This window comes from Quercus lobata, chromosome 10 (genome assembly GCF_001633185.2).
Source record: "Quercus lobata isolate SW786 chromosome 10, ValleyOak3.0 Primary Assembly, whole genome shotgun sequence".
NCBI lineage: Eukaryota > Viridiplantae > Streptophyta > Magnoliopsida > Fagales > Fagaceae > Quercus > Quercus lobata.
Genome location: NC_044913.1, coordinates 38,574,183 through 38,589,311, shown reverse-complemented (window position 1 = coordinate 38,589,311; position 15,129 = coordinate 38,574,183). Strand labels below are relative to the sequence as shown.

The window sequence follows — 15,129 nt, the reverse complement described above, 5'->3', positions numbered from 1 at the left end:
CTTTAGTCCCTACATTTTGAGGTCATTTTCAATTTAGCCTTTTTTTTTTTAGCAATCAATTTAGTCCTTTTTATTTTTAATTTATAGTCAATTTGATCCCTACTATTAACCTACTAATGAAAAACATTTATGCAGCAAACAATGTACACCATTGGCACTCTTGGTGCTTATGTGGCTAATAAATAATATTATATTATTTTTAATAAACATTAAGATGACACATTTCATTTTAATGTGCTTACAGCCTTACACCCTCAAGTTCAACGCCATATCATCTGCATAGATTGTATTTTTGTTTAGAAATAATTACAACATACTGCTAAATATATGAATTGTTGTCTAGTTGTCACAATTCATAGTCATAGTCAATGACACATCAAACCTTAATCGCTCTAGAGGATACTTGTAAATCTACATAAGTTCACACAACATATGAATTATGGTTCTATTCTCTGCTTTTGCAATAGAGTCGGACATGACATTCTACTTCTTGCTTTTACAGATGATCAAGTTTCTTCCTAGGAAAGAGCAATACCTTGCAGTAGATCTTAGTCTAAATCTGTAAAATGACATTACACAAATGACTATTGATTATATAAAAGACCATGACTTAGATGAGTTTTAGGGTTCGTTTGGTTGGAGGGGTGAAGAAGTGATGCAGCGTAGGCGTGTAGAAGCAGAATCTGTAACACGCAATTACTACAACTCTTCCACGAAACCTAAGTTCCACAAGAACACTAGGTTAGTAGGCAAAATAATAGAGAAAACATCTCTAACAAATTTTTTTTAATCAACGCATAACAACCATAATCAACCCCTCTATAAAGAGTATTTATAAGAATAGAATTTCTCCTACTCCTTTTAGGAAAAGAAATAATAAACCTACTTCTACTTGAGAAAGGAAAAACAATTTGGCTAGGAAAAGAAAAATAATTAAAATCCTAATTCAACAAGGAAAAAGAAAACAACATAAAATATTAAAATATTTTATTCTTCCTTAACTAATCTGCATCATTCTCTCAAGGTCGGGGAAAACTCGTCCTCGAGTTTTGTAGCAATCTTCCACGATCAATTGGAACCCCAAATAATCCTCTCCATCCTATTCTTTTGTGCAAGACAAGACGAATCAGTATGCTACTTATCAATCTTTTCTCATTCATAATAAATCTTGATGTACGGATTTTTATTCTTGACTTCTTTTGCCACGGCGGGATATATGAAGCAAGTACTAAAAAAGAATCCATGCACACATCCAAAAATTTCATATTTCCTCCTCAACAAAGATTACTTAAAATCATTCGTTCATGCCTCTTGTTGACCTCCATCAATTCTTGTTCAATAAAATCCTCCCAAAAGGGATCAATAACCTTTTGTTTTTGAATGTCGAAAGTCTCATCAACGATGTGAGTTATGGGCTCATCTCGTATGTATATGACTTTATTTTTATCAAGCTTAATCTTTTCTCCTTGACTAAAATCTTCAGGATAGTCATTATAAATTGGTAGAGAATCCCAATCTACTAAACAAACTCTTTCAATATATTCATCATCCTCTTTGATATCGCAACCCTCCTGCTCGATATCAAGATCCTCCTCCTCCTCCACAAAACATGGATTTGGATGGTAGTTTTGAGGTTGACTTCCAACGGCTAAGGCGGTGAACTGCTTTCAAAGCGCATCAAACCACTCCTTTATTCGTTGAAAGAATGCCTCTAATTGCGCATCGCGTGTAACCTCATCGCATTCATACACGTCATCTATGGCAACAGATTTTCCCCCACGTACTCCTCTTTGCACCATAGTAGGAACCTAGCTTGGCTCTGATACCAACTAATGCAGCGTAGGCGTGTAGAAGTAGAATCTGTAACATACAATTACTACAACTCTTCCACGAAACCTAAGTTCCACAAGAACACTAGGCTAGTAGGCAAAATAATAGAGAAAACATCTCTAACAAACTTTTATTAATCAACGCATAACAACCATAATCAACCCCTCTATAAAGAGTATTTATAAGAATAGAATTTCTCCTACTCCTTTTAGGAAAAGAAATAATAAATCTACTTCTACTTGAGAAAGGAAAAACAATTTAGCTAGGAAAAGAAGAACAATTAAAATCCTAATTCAACAAGGAAAAAGAAAACAACATAAAATATTAAAATATTTTATTCTTCCTTAACTAATCTGCATCAAGAAGTGAAAGGATAGACAATGGTGGGAGGATAAAAATTTTTTTTAATTTTTCTCATTTTTGTTTGGTTGGGAGTGGAAAAGTGGATAGATAGAAAAAACGAATTTGTATAAATTCACTCATATACCCTTGTTAAAAAATGATACCTAATTAAAACAAAAAAGTGACAAACAACCAATAAATAAATAAAAAATCAATCACCTAAATTTATTAAAAAATAAAAATCAAGTAAAAAAAAAAAATCACGTCTGGTTAAACAAAAAAGGGTAAATTACAAAGTTGGTCCCTATTCTTTACACTATATTTCAATTTGGTCTCTAACTTTTCAATTGTGTTAATTTGGTCCGTAACCTTTTAGTATTGTGTCAATTTAGTCTTTGCCGTTATCTTTTTGATAAAATTTGCTAACATGGCAAATGGCCCAAATAAAAGATAATATTTTTCCACCTCAACAAACACCTATACTGCCATCTCAATTTTTTTATTTAAAAAAAAAAAAAAAAACTAAACTAATTTTTAAATACTTTGAAACATTTTTTGAAATGCTAAACCAAGCTAGAAGCCCTCTCTCGCAATTTGACAGAACCAAACCTCCATGGCTAAACCTTCAATACTTCGGTCTTTTCACCTGTCTCCAGTGCCACCATGGCGGTGGCCTTGAACTGGTTGTCCCTAGCTTTTTTCACTCCCTTTATTCTCACTCTTTCACTCTCTTCACTCAAACTTAAGAAGTACTCAACTAGACCATTGCTGTTGCTACTACTTTATCACTCTGTTTCCTTTCTCATTCAAGTCCAATATGGGAATTGAATTCTACTGTAAACCCAATGGTAATTTTCAAGGAAGTTACCAAACTATTAGAGGAATATCAAAGGTTAGCAGCAAGTCAACAACACTCCTAGTTCTGCAACCTTCTATTTGTTTTTATCCTCTGTTTTGTTATTATCCTAGACATGTCAAACCTAGGCTAGTTTTGTGTCTCCAAGACTTTTTGTATACTTATGATTCAATTTTAATAAAACTTCTATTATTTACTCAAAAAATCATTGTATCTTTTCAATCCAAGCTTGCCTAATTGAAAACAACTAAAAGGATTGTTGTTGCACACAATTTTGATAATCATTGTATCTTTTCAATCCAACCTGGCCAAACTATTCGTATTGTTGCACACAATTTTGATACAAACCCAAATCCCAATACCAACAATGAATTTTCAAGCAACCCAATACAACTAGAGCACAATTGTACACCACATGCCAATTAAAAAGCCCACAACAAAAACAAACCCATTTACACAATCAACCACAAAACAAAAACTTGTCTTGTTTGACTGAATTAACCTAAATTCTAATACAAACCCAAAACCTAATGTGAACAAAAAATAAGAGCAAACAATCTAGCTAGATTAACCGATCTGGGTTTGAGCAAAAAGAGAGAAAGGGTGGGAATAGCGAGAGTGACAAAGGGATGACAAGATTAAATAGCGAGAGTGACAAAGGGATGACAAGATTAAGGCCACCATCAAGTAGGTTGTGGCGAGCGGTGAAAGCATTGAATGTTTGGCCATGGAGGTATATGATTCAATCAGGTTGAGAGAGATGAAAAGCTTCATTTGGGTTTTAGGGTTGTTTTTAAGTTAATTTAGTTTAGTTTAGTTTTTTTTTTTTTTTTAAAATTTATTCAAGCCATGTGGCAATTTGGATGGCATAAAAATAATTTTTTATTTCCATTGTTAGTCATGTTAGCATTTTTCATCCATCACTTAACGACAATGAACATTTTGGCATAATATCAAAAGGTTAGAGATTAAATTGACATATTTGAAAGGTTAGGGATTAAGTTGACATACATCCTAAAGGTTCGGAACTAGATATGTAGTTTAAAAAAAAAAAAACAAAATAAAACAACTATCACACCCAAGGCCCTAGGAAATCAAAAGAAAAAAAAGAAAAGAAAAAAAAAGATAACGTTTATTGCCTTATGCCTACGAAAGCTAAAAAATAAAAAATAAAAAGGCAATTGGATAAAGCCCATGAACATTTTTTGTCAATCAAGCAAATTAGAATCCCTGCCTAGTTTTCTCCCAATTTTGGAGAGAAAACATTTTGGTGAGCCCAGAGAGAAAACACCTGGGCATCACCAATTTTTTTCCCTCCCCTCCCTCTAACCAAATACCCACCAAAAATGTTTTCTCTTCAAATTTTTTTTTTTTTTTTTTTTCATACTCCCTAAAATCCACCCAACCAAACATACCCTTAAGGTATCCACAATCTAAAGGATAGCCTCCCAATGTAGAAGACAAGGTGTTGTCATATGCGGGCAAATATTAGTGAGTTAGTTCAAATTATGAACCAAGCGGCAACATCTTTTAGGATTATGTAACAAGCACAAGCCTCCATGATCCATATACAATTTGACATTAGGATCCGTTAGAGTCGATGGTTTTTTAACCCAACAAGCCTATTTCCTCCCAAATATCCAATACATATTTTCTCTAAGGCAAAATAATCCCTTTTTCTTATAGGGTTGTAAATGAATTTAGTTGTTTATAAAATTCCAAGCTTAGCTTAGGAAATTTTTATTTTTTTTTATTTTTTAATCATTGTTTATTTAGTAAATGAACCAAACTTAAGCCTAAGTTTAAGCTTGACTATTAAACAAATCAAGTTCAAACATTATAATGAATATGAGGCTATGTTTTAAGTAGGGAATAAGATTTGTATCCTTTCTTAGCAGAATATACTTAAGAAAGACGTACTAAATAGATTTGGAACTTTCAGCAAAAAAAAAAAAAAAAAAAGAGATTTGGAACTAGCTTTATCACCCTCAAGACCCAAGACGTGAACAAAGAAGACTCACTGAAAGATTTTAGGAGGTAAATGAATCATGGTGCATCATGAGACAATACATTATGAGGAATCTCACCATCAAAAATTGTTATGACATGCAAATAATAAGATAGCATGATGTCAACATGACACCACTCCAATATGTTTTTAGAACACCCATATGGAATAAAAAGAGCACCAGGTAGGCAGGTACTTCTAATAAATGTCTTAACTTTCACTTTACCACACTATTTTGTTCTGTGGTATGTGGACAATAAGATAGATGAATTATGCCATAATCATCAAAGAATTACGATAAAGATGTATAACAAAAATTCACCAACATTATCAAATTTATTAGCCAGGCCAAGTACTACTATTTGCCAAAATATGTATGAATCTACTACTGTTTGCGAAATAATTAGGATCTACCACTTTTTTATAACTCGAGTTTGCCGTGTAACTCGAGTTTCACAAACTCTGAGTTCCATGAAAAATAGCCACCATTTTTTTTATGTAACTCGAGTTTCAAGAACTCAAGTTCCATAAAAATAACATGACAAACTTGAAGGCTATTTTTTCAAAGAACTCGAGTTACATGGCAAACTTGAGTTTCACAAACTCAAGTTTAAAAATATAGTAAATTGCTAAATATTTCGCAAACCGTAATATATTGCTAAATAGTGGTATATGGCCATTTTGGCCCAAATTTATTATATAAACTTAAGTATCAAATTGAGTATAATTCCGTATAAAAAGGTTTAAAATTAAATACAATAATGACCTTTCTTTCATAAGATAAAGATAACCAACTCAAGAATAATCATAAAAACAATTATAAAAAACCTAGACCCCAAATATGATAGGACTCTTGTTGGACCCTAAAAGTCTAAATGAACCAAATGAGGAGGGGCCATTGACATGAATCTCACATCTAGGCAAAAAGAGCCCCTTATGGGCTATGGTTATTACTTAACTTATAGGATTCACATGGCAAGAACTTGAGTTGACAACATGAAGGTAGTAACAACTTCCAACTTCAAATTCTGAAGGGAATAATGATTAAGGTGACAGTGATGCTGATAGGGAGAATCCAATAACTGATATTCCGTGGCATCAAAAAAAAAAGTTGAAAGAATATCCAAGCAGCGGTCTTAGAATAGTTTTGTATAACAAAATGGCATCTCATGATGCCAATATTGTGCCAACCTTCTTGAAGGGATTACTTAGAAGTAAGACTGGAGTTAGTACAACTTTCAATCATAAATAGAGGGAAAAGGAATACCAGAAGGACAAGATTTGTTGTATAATTACAATTGATAGTAAATTTACAACGCATCCATATTAGAAAATGCTAGCATGATTTCATCAAATTTCAATCAGCCATTGCTGAAAAAGATATCAAACTGTAGATATTAGAAGCTTTAAGAGCCCTTTCAAGAAATGAAGTTGAATCTCACCCAAATGTAGTTACAAAAGCAAACCCCCAAAAACTCAGTATGGAACTTAAGAACCACCTCCAGAGGTTCCTGAAGACTCGGCAACATCCTCTAGTCTCAAAGTTACGGCTACTTCTTCAATCATTTTACCTCTACCAGCTGAGCCATCCACAGCTTTATTCAATCTTTTCAACCATATGTCATAGTCAACTGGGTATGGGGTTCCACAAAGGCTATCCACATAATCAGCAAATGCCTTTAAGAGAGCTGAAACCTCACCAAGCTGCTGCTGGATCATTCGCTTTGCCCAGCTTCTCTCCCTCCACTGCAATGCTGATTCAATAGAATCTTGCTGCTGTATACTTCCCCCACAGACAAAATAGAGCAAGTAAACAAGGCTTTCTGCATCAGATGCTGGACATAGTTTCCCATGCTGAAGTGCATGAGACGAAGAGAACTGCAAATTTATAGCTGCACCGTCTCTGTCTTCCAAAACTGCACGTCCCCATGATATCGGGACATATAAATGTCTGTTTCTTACACCTTGCATATCAACAACACATATTATATTTTCTGGACAAATATCACCATGTTGGACACTGGCCATAGCTGCACTTCTTAGAGCAGATAAGCAGTCTCGGCAGCAGCGGATTGCTTCCTCAGGGGAGAATGGGCCATCCCGATCAACAACAGATGAAAGTGGCTCCCCAATAGGAGATGTCACAAGTATTGGAGTACCACACCATGGGTGATCACATCGCCCTCCTGGGCTCTGCTTTGTACAGGGACCAGAATGCAAAATGCGGCCAGAGGCAATTATATCAGGCAAATACTTGCTTGAAATTCCCTGCTGCTTCAAAATATTTAGTACTTTAGTTTGCCTCTGCACTTGATACCACAAACTCATATCCTCCCATGATGGCTCAAGTCTTGATGGATGGGCACCTACATATAAAGACAACAACTCTGTGGGATAATCAAGAGAAACAGCACTGTAGAGAAAGCAGTTCCCTCCTACCAGAGAACCCTGTATTTGGAAACTTTTCTGTCCCTGCCGTTGATCATCCAAAAGCAGTACCTCGCCCTTCGTAAGCTTCAAACGTGAGGCCTGCTTTCTCAAAAATGAATCATTCTCATCAAGTTCAACAATCTCTCCATGTTGATGGCTAGCCTGTTGGAAAGGAACTAGTGCATTTTCATTCTCATTAGGGCGACACTCTATCCTACGCTTCTGAAGGCGGAGGCTATGATCTGAGGCTAATGAGGCTATCGACTTTCTTGGTGGTCCATTCCACTGGACTATGGAGTAAAATGTTGCCAAAAGTACTTGCAGGGTCCCCATGTCTCCCCAATTCACATTCCCCAATTTGTTCCATATCCGATCCACTGGGGAAACACTAACTTCAGCATAAGATTTCACCCATTCAGCTACAGCATGGTATGGGTTAGCTGAGTTTAAATCAAGTTTTCCAAGGTCACCACCAAATTTTACCACCCCACTATATTTAGAATCTAGAACCACAAGGAAAACTGAATCACTGCTGACAGTATTGATGTTGCTCAAACTCCTAGATACAAGAATATGAAAACCATAGAAGAGGGCTTCACAAATACTGTGAGCAGACAATTTCAACTCATTTTTTGACAATATATCTGGCTTAAATAACACAAACTCCGCTACTTGATCCCAGTGAACTTGCAAATCACTCCCAATTTTTGATAGCAAAGCTAAACCACATAGCTCTTCAAGCCTTCCCCTTGACATTGCCTTTTCTACCGTATAAAACTTGGATCCAGGATGACGGGGACCAGATACAAAGAATGGCAATGGTCCACTTTTACGCCAAAAGGTACGCCATAAGCCATTGGCAACTACATGAAGAAAGTCTTCTACTGCGAGATACTCATCTTCTTTAAGATCGTCTGTTACAGAAGGTGAGCATGGCATACGAAACAACTGCTGAAATAAAACCCCCTCCAATGCTAAGTCAAGCTTACGCAATTCATCAATCAAAAAGGGAGAATTAAAGAACTGCTCCTCATTGGCTGAATCTGCACATGATTTCTCAGAAACCCAATCCTCAAGACTTTGTGTGAAAAGTTCTAGGTTGACAAGTTTCCTTCCATAGTCCTTTAGCCCTTTGTATACTCTTCTAGAAGTAGGAACAAACTTACTTGAAGCAGAAGCACCAGAGATACTATGAGTAGAGGTTACTGCATCACATAGATGAAAAAAAATATTAAAAATAAATCGATGCATTACTTAGAAGATGGTAACAAAGAGAACTTATATTAGAACCAAAAAACCAAGAACAAGAACACGAGTAGTTATTGAATTAAGAAGTTTGATCAAAGCATATTAAATTCAATAGAGATATAGATTAGGAACCTTTCTCCTAGAAAGCAGGAAAGCATGGGGAAAGATGACCTCTAAGCCCTTTGTACGAGTTTGCATGTGTGGGCCTGTTTACTCGATTGTGTTGCACTTACAGATTTGACTCCCTCCCCCCTCTCTCCTACAAGACGACAAAAAAATATCCTCTACTCTTTCTTTTCTCTTTTTGTTTGGCTGAATTATCTAACTCAAACTGAAACCTTTCCCAGCATTTAGTAGGCCTTTTTCAAAATTTGCACTCTGTTTCACCTTAGTTATTAAGTCACATTATATTATCTTCAACTTAACAAGAAAAGAAGCAACTTAGTGATCTTAAGTTTATCATGGTGTAAAAGCAGGTGATCCGAATTCGAACTTAGAAAAAGGCTTCGTAATGGTGCAATTCCCAAACAATAGCTTCAGTGTCATGTTTGGCAAACACTATAGCATTCCCCTCTGTAATTCAAAACCTAACTCTAGTGAGTTAGCATGAGACCAAGTTTGCAGTTAGGAGAGAACCACTATTACAGGGAAGAACTCCTCTTTAAATTCTCCTTAGCACAAGACAGACTATATATTTTTTTGATGACATGGAACCTCACAAGGCAAGGCCCTTTGGACCCACAAGACAGACTATATTATCAAACAAAATATTAGTGCTGGATCACTGAGCACATTGTTGCTCATGGATTTTAAATGGACCAAGTCTCAGTCTTTCTAACATGTAGCACTGGCTACTAATGAAGTCATTTATGTTGAATAAATTATCAGAGTTAAATAAGACACCTCCAAAGGTAAACCTAATTATCAATTCCTTCTCCAAGGAAAAATACCAGCTCCAACACCCTGTACCACCTAATAGGCAGAACATCAAGCTTCTGACTCCGATTTTCAAACACAACACCTCCCTCAATCCCATCAATCTGCATGCATAAAGTTTTCCAAAATATAGGTTGAATATTGGTGTCAGCAAATGGTGGAAGAGCTTACTAATAGAAAAGGTGTGAAAGAGACTACAAAAGTGAGAAAAGTCATCTATACTTTTTCCCCTTTCTGGGAATATTGTGAAGAGAACTTTATAATTTATATTCATTCCATCACTGGACATTTCTAGTAAAGCCACTCTCACCCCAATCATCCTCTAGTTATATGTGACTTATACATCAAATCTAAGTTTAATTTCAAAAGAAAGGAACTGAGAGCATGTAAAATCTATGCTATTGATAATCATAAGTTGAAAACAACTAGCATTGCAATTTGTAAAAGATAAATTGGAGGATTGCAAACTACCAACTGCTTAACAAGAAAAAGATAAAGAAATCATAACAAACCAGAGCTAGACTTCCTGAAACTTCCGTCCAAGCTTTGCCCTGGAGATAGGTCCATATCATTGTGAATAAAACCTGAGACATAATATCAGTTAAAGTGTGCAAAAAACTCATGTTAGAAATATGTTAAACAAGTAATGCACAGACTGACTACACTAAGCAATAGAATTTTTCATAAAAGTAGCAAATACAGATATAAGCATGGAGCTCCAGCAATATACTTTACTGAACAGATATTTTGCTATAATAAGAATCATAGCATATGAGGATAGATCTTCTGCAGAAAGTGAGGGAAATAAGGACAACAAAGAGCTACATTTCAAAACAAGATGCTAGTTTAATAGTTTTACTTTGTGAAAGCAACAAACATGTATTCCAACTCTAGGCAATACAGATGCTTGAATTTTAAGATATGAGGCTTAAAATACAAGCTTTTGGAAGGGTCAAACTAAAGGCATGATATAGCCTCAGGCTTTTACAGTTCATTAATTGATAACTATTACATTAGCATTTCACTTCATATTCACCAAAGTAATCATCATTCATTAAAAACTTTTGTATTGATCAAGTTGCCAATCAAAGTCATAGCATTTTCAAGAATAAGTTTAAATTGAACCATGTTTTGGTTTAGTCTAGGCTCTAATTCTTTATAGCTTTTTTCTTAATTTAAGTATCAAGAGGATTCTCAAGTTCTATGTTGCACTTATCTCCTCTTTTTAATTACATCTTCACTTCTCATCACAAATATAAAAAGACACTTGGAAGGGAGAAAAAAGAAAGAAAAACTAGAAAGGCTCTGGAAAGAATATTATCTGTAAATGATAGCAGGGTGTCTACCTAAACCAGAGAGTGGGAGGGAGGGAGGGATAAGGAGGGGAAGGATAGTGAGGTTGGATTTGATTTTAAAATATGACGATTTAAAATATTATTGCGGTAAATTTTTGAATGGCTGGCCTTCTATTTCTTTTACAGCAAGAAAATGAAACATGATTGGCTAGCCACAGTCATCACCAGAAACTAGAGAATATAGCATGTGACATTTTCTTTTTTATATTATTTATCTAAGTATGAAGCTAAGTCAAGTACACTGGGGGTTTAGACAGACTTATCATATAATTACAATCTACAGTTTGCAATGGGAAGAAAAAAAGAAAAGAAAATTAAATTAAATGAAGGCTTCCAAGTGCACTCGTCCATTCATATAAGGATCTTAGAAAATAGAAGGCAAAATAAAGGTACTTGTAAAACATTGGATGTCCAAAATTAATACTAACCAGATATGAACTTTCGGAAACTTCCATCCAGACTTTGCTCAGGATAAAAGTCCAAATCATTTTGTTGAGAACCTGAATCATGTTAATTTTAAAGGTTGTAAATGAAAAAACATTCCATGACATGGTTTAAACTTGATGTTCTGGCAGAAGAAAATATAAATATCACATAGGCAGAGAACTGGCAGATCAAATTAGGAAAGATATCATGCAAAAATGAAGAATTATCATATATAACAGGGTAAATGAGCATAAGGGACTGACTTCTATAATAGATTGGCACCCATGATTGTGAGACAAGCTTCAAGTTAGCAAGGTTTCTCTTGTTGAAAATGATAGTGGGATAACTCTTGATGTGGCTCATATATGTATTTTTCTTTGGGTAGTATCCGACTGAGTAGATTTTGCTTAAGGTTTTTAATCTCCATAATGTCCATGGATGTAGCGCTTGTCGAGTGAACCATGCAAATTATTGCATTCTGTTCTGTGATTGAAATACACAGACAGTGTCTTTGAAGTACTCCAATAATTATACATGTCAAAAGTAGTAGTTTTCACAACCAATATTGTCCTCCTAGGTTTTTCTACATGTTAGCATTCATCGTGATCTATGGTGGTGTCATGACAAGCCAATATTGTAGTCTAGTCCAAAAAACTTTACTGGACCATTTTAACCAGCATAGAGCTAAAAGAATTTTTTTTTGATAAAATGTATAATTGCTAAATGTATGGTCTTACCCATCAAAAATTTTCATTTGATGTTGCACTTATGTCATACTACAACCCTGACGTAAATGGTAATAGGCTAATAGCAATTATTTGGCCAAAACTGACTGAAAATAGCAGCGATCTGATAGGTGGAAGAAAACATGTAACAGGTATTGTTAAGACTCAGGGTATTGCCTTTACCTATTGACGCTTATGTAGCCAAAATAGGCAATTAACCTCGAAGTGATGCAAATGGAGAATCAGGGTATGTGGGACAATGTATAGTCAATGAATAATAAAATTCACTTAAAAAGATAATGAAACACCATAAGCTAGATGCCACTATTCCCTCAAGGGAAATTCTAGTACAAGGAAGACACAATAACAATTCAATCGTTCAATGCTGATTTTATCAATCTCACAGGCCCCTGAAAGCATTAGCCTTTAGGCCTAATGACCGGTATTCCCTTAAAGAACACATGCAGGAAGTCTAAGTATTAAGTAGACAACATAAATATAACAACACATAAGGCATGGAAGCAGTAAAATTGGAGGATTATGCCACTGCCATCAAGTGGTCTCCAAATGATCCAAAAGTTAACTCATGAGCATCAATACTTTTTGAATTTGAATCTAAAGAATTAGTAAGCAAGCAATGTCTTCTTCTTTCTTTTCCAAGCACATCTATACAATTTCATGTTATCTTTGGTGAATTTGACAAATGTCCTAGATACTCCTATTAGTGCAAGATTAAGCATGGATGTACGGGTAATCCATCCATCATTTAAAGGCCCAAAACCACCAAGCAGTATTCCAAATACAAATTTAAGAAGTAAATAAGTCCCTGAAGAACCCAGCAATTAGATTTTCTTAACTTTTTTGGTTTACCAAATTAATATTTAACCAAGAGCATACAATGTCCCGATTCAGACAACCAACTGATCCACAACAATGTAAATCTTCAACAAAGCACAACCCAGAAGAAATGACAAATTATAATAAAAATAAGAAAGATAGAAAAAATGCCATGTATTTTAGTTTCTCACAAGGTGCAGAGATTCTCAGTTTCAAAATAAATTTTATTTAAAACATGAAGTATTAGCTTTTGTTAAATTATTTGCCAACATTACTAAGTACTCACCTAGTTTCATCTCGAAGCCAAAGAATAACCACAAGCAGAAAAATGGGAAGCACTTGAATCACAGATCTTTGGGGGACTTCAAGGAGAGCATTCTTCAACCCAGATACTGAAATGTGAAGATAGGATGATCTGGACCAACATTGACACCAAAAGCATAGGAAAAACATGGGGAGCCAATGAAAACGAAAGCAAGGAAAATGAGAGATCTTGAAGCAATGCTGGGATATAATGAGGCAAGCATTACTTTTGTCTTTTATTTTCTTCAAAAGCTGAAAACTTGTTGTCAATGGGGTACTAGTTTTTTTTTTTGTTTGTTGAAAGCTTATGTTGTTGGTGAATGCTGTGGTTCTTTCTTGTTATTGGTGTTGTGTGTTGGTGTGCATTGAAGCAAACAAGAAAAACAACACAGTTTTTAAAGCAGAGACAACACAATACAACCAACACAACAGGGACAAGAAAATATTTAGCATAAAAAAGAAAGAAGGATGCGAGTGACTGAGAAAGAAAGAATGAGAGAAGAAGGAAAGCCCCAGCGATAGTGAGTGAACTTTGTCTGTCGGACCCCACAAGTCTTCTTGGCAGTTGGTCCCATTGACCATGATGTTTCCAAATTTTTCATAATCATTCCCCACTTGCTACTGCCTCGCGCGTGCATTACTCCACATGGCCCATGGCCCATACCAAAAGGTCAATTGGCAAGTTGGCAGTATGCGGATAAAAAATGAACCTTTTTCTAGTTCCACAACACTTATTTGGTCAAAACAATTAAAATTAAGGGAAAATTATTCTTTTTCATCCATATATAAATATTTAGGGAATTTTTAACTTTTTAACTTTTCCCTTTTTTTGTGTTTCACTTGGGTTCATTTGAATACAATTTATTTTACTGAAAACTAAAAATACTTTAGCAAAATAATTTTTAAATGAGTGAAAAATTACTGTTCATTCTTTTTTTACTGTTCATATGCCTTGGTGCACTATTCATGTCCCATAAACAGTACACTAGGCACTGGTTCTAAAAAAAAAGGAAAAAAAAGAAAAAAGAAAAGAAGAAGAAGCTGAAAACGCGCAAACACAAGGAAACGTGAACATAAACATGAACGTGAACGTGGATCCAAAACGAGCTTAAAAAAAGGAAAAAAAGTTGTCAAAAGAGATTAAAAAAATGCCAAAAACTAAAAAACTGCCAAAAGCTGAAAAGGTTACCCAAAAAATTACCCAAAAGTGTGTTGTTAACTGGCACCTTAAGGTACCCGTTAACACAACCCATTTCACCCCGATTATATCTACATTTTGAACGGTCAAAATACATTATTGACCTTTAAAGTTATAATTGCGTTTCAATGTCTTCTTTGGTGTTTGTTTTGGTATTAAGTCTAACAGAAGTTGCTTGGACATACACGACTTGACTTCTAGATCCACTGAGAAAGTTAGACTCCACTATTTAAATTTAAAACAAGAAAATACTCTTCTTCCAAATCTGTTTATTTCTCGAGAAAATTAAAGAGAAGGAATAACCCTAAATTCTCAACAATAACCACCCCTTTAGGCCAACTAATTAATTTATTAACTAAAACACTTAGCAAAATGGGGCACGGCCATGTGGAAAAGTGACAATGACACTTCTCAACTGGAATTAATTATAGTAAAGATTAAAGCCCAATGGGATGTCAAGTTGTGTTAATCTTGTGGCTTCCAAGGCAGTTACCATGGAAGTTGCAAGCATTTACCTTGAGCAATTGCAAAGAACAGCCACATATAGAGACAAGTGCCAAGTAGCCACAAGCAGCAAAGTGACAGTTGCCTCAAAGCAGTTGTAAGAGATTACCAAGCCTTGTTAGCAATGAGAT

At 35.1% G+C, this 15,129-nt stretch overlaps 1 protein-coding gene across 1 annotated transcript; it reads right to left on the bottom strand.

Annotated features, from left to right (window-relative positions):
* Positions 1-6,306: 6,306 nt before the first annotated feature.
* LOC115964135 lies at positions 6,307-13,781 on the bottom strand. The gene is made up of 4 exons (XM_031083472.1): positions 13,280-13,781; positions 11,434-11,505; positions 10,163-10,234; positions 6,307-8,671 (listed from the first exon to the last, which is right to left on the bottom strand). The coding sequence occupies exons 1-4, from the start codon at positions 13,287-13,289 to the stop codon at positions 6,525-6,527; spliced, it is 2,301 nt and encodes a 766-aa protein (XP_030939332.1). The 5' UTR covers positions 13,290-13,781; the 3' UTR covers positions 6,307-6,524.
* Positions 13,782-15,129: the final 1,348 nt, after the last annotated feature.